The following is a 5,830-nucleotide window of genomic DNA, read 5'->3' as shown; positions in this document are numbered from 1 at the left end:
ATGATTAATAAATCCATGATATTGATCATTAATGTATATTGGTGTATATGTGGAGCCACATTATAAAGACGATTTCTTACATTTCAGAATAAATCATTTTGTGTGTTTGAATAAAAACACTGAAGTTTATCTCAGAATATTTTAATAAGTATAAATCTATAATACTTGTGTTTACATTAAATCTCAGGTTATTTCAATTGAACCATCGTTCTTTATAAACGTATATTTCTTGTATCTGATGTTTCTTTTTGCACCTGAATGAGTAATAATTTGACTGCAGTGTCTGCAAAAGAAAATCTTTGATGTTTCGAGTTGCGGGTCATTATCATATCTTATATTATCATAACTGAGACCGATTAAACGCTGCATGATAACAAGCATCTTTGGTGTGTTTGACGTTTCTCTGCTGATGATAAGAACACTTTGTTTTTATATTTTAATTTATTAAAAATCATCTGTACAAAAACAGTTTTTAGTTGCAAACAAACATATAGTAGAGAACTAACTTCTATATATCTAGTTAATATGTGGCATTATTATTGTAGTAAAATGAGTAGTAGGCTGCAGATATTTAATAATTATATGAAAAAAGTGTATATGTGTACATAAATGTAATAAAAGCTTTGCAAAAATGTCTTTATTTTTTTGATGTGTCTGTTTTTACTTGGATGCTGTTTGATAAAGTTTGAAGATTGTGTCATCAGCATCTTTAACTGATCCTTCAAAGAGAAATGGAGGAAGAGGAGGAGGAGGAGGGAGAGCCAGAGGGCTCAAACCAAACTACATCCACCCCATCAGGACCAACACAGAGACGGACACACAACAGAAGCAGGACGTGGACGGAGGGACACGTCACAGTCAGCTGGACACGGAGAGGAAACAGAGAGGTCGACGACAGCCAATCAGAGGCCAGCCGGAGACAAGAGGGAGGGGGGAGAGGTGGTGGTGGTGGTGGTGGGGCTCTGAGCACCGGTCAGGATAACACACACACACACACACACACACAGACACACACACACACACACACACACACACACACACACATACACACACACACACACACACACAGACACACACACACACACACACACACACATACACACACACACACACACACACACACACACACACACACACACACACAGACACACACACACACATACACACACACACACACACACACACACACAGACACACACACACACACATACACACACACACACACACACACATATACACACACACACACACACACACACACACACATACACACACACACACACACACACACACACATACACACACATACACACACACACACTGAAAGTCAGACACAGTGTGGAGGTGAGCGGGGCGCTGACGAGGCGAGACTGACAATGAGTCCATAAATCCTGCTGACAGCGTCAAAGGAGAGGAGACGGGACTGAGAGCACCTCCAGGACTAACAAACCCCCCCCCCCCCCCCCCCCCCCACACACACACACACACACACACAGAGAATCACAGAGGAAGTGGAACTACTGTGTAAATTACTTGTACCACTTAAAGGGTCATGCTGGTGTGTGTGTGTCTTTGGGAGATAAATGTGTGTGTGTGTGTGTGTGTGTGTGTGTGTGTGTGTGTGTGTGTGTGTGTGTGTGTGTGTGTGTGTGTGTGTGTGTGTGTGTGTGTGTGTGTGTGTGTGTGTGCATGTATGGGAAACAACAAAGCATTACGTGGGCAGGAACATGAAATATTCATCCTCCGAGTTCAAAGTGTCCCCAGAAAGAAGTACAGACAGGAGGACAGAATGACAGACAGACAGCAGGAAGAAGACTGAGGTAGACAGACAGGAGGACGGACAGAGAGACAGACAGAAGGACAGAGAGAGAAAGAAGGACAGGTGATTGGTGGAGAAGTTGTACCTGCAGCGTTGTTTCCATCATCTTCTCAGTGGATGAGTAGATGGATGGATGAATGATGGGTGGAGGTGGAGGAGTAAGTGGTGAGGGTGGGGGTCAGGTGTTAGAGGGGGGAGTCAGCAGGGGGGCAGAGGAAACAAGAAAAAAAACCATGAAACAGGTATGAGTGACCACACCCCCTTTCCTGCAGCCCCAATCACAGTTGACGTTAATGTTGTCACATCTCTGTTCAGGTGTGTGTGCAGAGTGTCACTGCTGTTACCTGGTACAGTGTTAACTCCACTCAGCTGGACGGAAACTGGGGGAGTAAGGGAGGAGGTGGGGGAGCAGGAGGAGGGGAGTGGCAGCGGGAGGGGAGATGCTTGACGAGGTGGAGAAAGAGAAGGAGGAGGAGGAGGAGTCAGGAGAGAGTGGCATTTCAGGGAAGAGGGCGTTGGAGAGGGTGGTGGAGGAGGAGGAGGAGGAGGAGGAGGAGGAGGACACGTCAGCCTTTGAAGGGAAGGAAGAGTCAGAGGAAAGGGAGGTGGAGATGGTGTCAGGTGAGGCGGAGGAGGTGGAGTCAGAGCCGGAGCCAGAGAATATGTCAAGAGGAGAGGAGGAGGAGGAGGAGGAGGAGGAGGAGGGAGGGAGAGATGAAGAGTCTGGAGAGCTGAAGAAGGAAAGGGTGGTGTCAGGGGAGTCTGGGTTCGTTGGGTCTTTGAGGAGGAGGTGAAGGAGGAGGAGGTGGAGGTGGAGGAGAAGAAGGAGGTGAAGGAGAAGGAGGTAGAGGAGGAGGAGGAGGAAGAGGAGGTGAAACAGGCAAGCGAAGCGCAAAAATCAGCCACGGATCGCACGGACGGGACATGTCAGAACAAAAGGAGAGAAGCGCAAGAACGAGCAAAAGCAGTCAGATGGTGAGTGGTGCCGGAGGTGGAGGAGGAGGTGGAGGTGGAGGAGGCACGGTTGGATGTGAAAAACAAAAACAAAAACAGGAGGAAAGAAACGAAAGAAAATCAGAAGAGAAAAAAGATGGAAGTACAAGCAAAGCCTGAAGAAACGACAGAAAAGTAAAAAAAAACCGTGATGAAGAAACGTAAAAAAGAAGAAGACCCCCCCCCCCTACACCAGGCCCCCCCCCTCCCCCCCAGTCCCCCGCCCCCCCGCCCCGTGGACACCTCCCTCGTTACCTTGCACCAGCAGAGTGTACTCCCCCTTGCTGTTTCCCAAGCCGTTGTCAGCCTGGCACATGTAGATGCCGTTGTCCGACTTGTTGAGCATCGGGAAGTGAAGCGCCGCGCCGTCGGCTTTGGCCAGCAGGGGGAGCTCTCCGTCCTTCTTCTCCCACATGTAGGACACCGGCCTGAGACGACAGACAAGGAGGACAAGGAGGACAGACCTCAGATGAACTCGCAAACAGAAGTAACTGAAAGTCAGAAAAGTCAAGGGTAAAGGAGGAGGAGGAGGAGGAGGAGGAAGAGGAGGAGTTAAAGACGATGAAGGAGACAACAGGACGAGGATCAGCATTTCAGATCAGAATCGTCTCCACAGAAGCGACTGAGATACGAGACGATAAAAGAATCAATGATGCATTGACTGGGCGGGAGGCGGAGCCACAGACAGACCTCCACCTGAAGGTGCAACCAGGTGGGTGAGAAGGTTTCATCATCAGGAGCCTTGACGATGGTGATGTGTTCGCTGTCCTGAAGAAAAGACGAGAATTTGAACCATAAAGTCTCTAAAATGTGTCTCTTGTGTAGCTCCGCCTCCTCACACATGCTCATTAACCGAACAGGTAACTCCACCCGTCCTGAACCAGGTAACTCCACCCGTCCTGAACCAGGTAACTCCACCCATCCTGAACCAGGTAACTCTACCTGTCCTGAACAAGGTAACTCCACCCGTCCTGAACCAGGTAACTTCACCCGTCCTGAACCTGGTAACTTCACCCGTCCTGAACCACGTAACTCCACCCGTCCTGAACCAGGTAACTTCACCCGTCCTGAACCTGGTAACTCCACCCGTCCTGAACCAGGTAACTTCACCCGTCCTGAACCAGGTAACTTCACCCGTCCTGAACCTGGTAACTCCACCCGTCCTGAACCAGGTAACTTCACCCGTCCTGAACCTGGTAACTTCACCCGTCCTGAACCTGGTAACTCCACCCGTCCTGAACCAGGTAACTTCACCCGTCCTGAACCTGGTAACTCCACCCGTCCTGAACCAGGTAACTTCACCCGTCCTGAACCTGGTAACTTCACCCGTCCTGAACCTGGTAACTCCACCCGTCCTGAACCAGGTAACTTCACCCGTCCTGAACCTGGTAACTCCACCCGTCCTGAACCTGGTAACTTCACCCGTCCTGAACCTGGTAACTCCACCCGTCCTGAACCAGGTAACTTCACCCGTCCTGAACCTGGTAACTTCACCCGTCCTGAACCTGGTAACTCCACCCGTCCTGAACCAGGTAACTTCACCCGTCCTGAACCAGGTAACTTCACCCGTCCTGAACCTGGTAACTCCACCCGTCCTGAACCTGGTAACTCCACCCGTCCTGAACCTGGTGCAGCAGGTAGTTTCAGAGCTGATTGGTCGGATCGTCTTTGACCGCCGAACTCTGCTGAGGTGGAAACTTTTCATTTAGCACACATGCATTAATAAATAGAGTAAAACGTCCTGGAGACATTCTGCAGCACAATGAGGAGATCTCGCCTCCTCCTCCTCCTCCTCTCATCATTATCACAGAGGAGACGCAGCTGTCGGCTGTTTTTACTGAATCTTTAATCAGATTTGTTAAATTATGTTCAATTATAGAATTCAACTCTTATTTCTACCGAGATATTAACAGAGATTATTGAAGGAGGAGTACGCTCCCATTTGATCTTTTTATTTAGAACAAATCCTGAAGACGTTGGAGTCTAACTCCTGTCCTGAGGACACAGCGTCCAGCGTGATGGACAGACTGCAGTTGTTTTCACACTAACAACGTATAAACTTCAGCTCTCAGTTAAACGTCTCGGAGGCAGCGTGCAGCTGCTGAGGAGACCAAAACAAAGCTGAAAGGAGAATGAATGCGTTCATTCTGATTCATAATGTACTTCAGCAATATGAGCCGAGAGGGTGCGTGACTATCCGTGGTGTTACGGTACGGGTGCTCGGAGCGACCAAAAAGGACCAAAAGAGACCCGACTTCACCAAATGGGTCATTTAATAGAACTAGAACAAGTAGAAACTACATTATATTACATATTATTCTAATTATATATCCACTGAGTGATATTTCGAGTGATGTCGTGCTGATTTGAGCACGTTCCAGTTGACCAATCAGATCTCTGGGGCGGAGCCACCTGTTGTATCAACAGGGGTAAAGACTGTATTTTCTATTTGGAGCTTTGGTGTCGAAACAAGTCAAAAAAAGGTCGGTGAGTTCAGAGGAAGCTCCTCCGTTTCTGCAGAACCTCGGCGCCCTGGCGGTCCACCGGGCCTCAGATAACCCCGGTGATCAGGATCAGATCCTCGCTGCTGTCAGCGAGACGAGTCGACGCGGACCTCCGTGTCCTCGAACAGATCCAGATTACTATAATCTGGTTAACGACACCTGCAGCTCTCCTAAACACGGCCGTGACCTCCAGCAGCTCGCATGCAACACGCAAAGCTGTGAACACGCCACGTTCTTGGAGAGTTGAAGCGGGTTAGAGGAGCTGCAGAGTGGAGGTGTGATGTCATTGTGGGAGGAGCTAATGAAATAGAGAGAAATGGAATCGAATTCTTTCCTTCTGTTAAAGTTCTGACCGCCGGCGTCAAGAAAACACAGAACCGGATCTGTAACGGCGAGTTGTTCTGTGGAGCTGATGGGATGTGACCGCAGAGAGGAGGGAGGGTTGTCACGGTGACTGGGTTTGACTGACAGCTGCAGGGGCAACATGTATCTGATGTGATTGGACAGTCGCTCT

At 48.9% G+C, this 5,830-nt stretch overlaps 1 protein-coding gene across 1 annotated transcript in view; it reads right to left on the bottom strand.

The window, feature by feature from the left end:
- Positions 1-2,174: 2,174 nt before the first annotated feature.
- The window catches only part of LOC138203313 (cell adhesion molecule 3-like), a gene marked incomplete at its 5' end in the record, with an annotated part of 21,625 nt that continues 17,969 nt past the window's right edge, over positions 2,175-5,830 (bottom strand). The window contains 2 exon segments of the mRNA XM_069158064.1: positions 2,175-2,596; positions 3,068-3,240. Of these exon segments, the coding sequence (XP_069014165.1) occupies positions 2,175-2,596; positions 3,068-3,240 (595 nt within the window).

The sequence above is a fragment of the Embiotoca jacksoni genome, unplaced genomic scaffold (genome assembly GCF_022577435.1).
Source record: "Embiotoca jacksoni isolate LCO1_2020_lvr unplaced genomic scaffold, fEmbJac1.0.p SCAF_221, whole genome shotgun sequence".
NCBI classification, from domain to species: domain Eukaryota; kingdom Metazoa; phylum Chordata; class Actinopteri; family Embiotocidae; genus Embiotoca; species Embiotoca jacksoni.
This window is presented reverse-complemented; position numbering and strand designations above follow the sequence as displayed.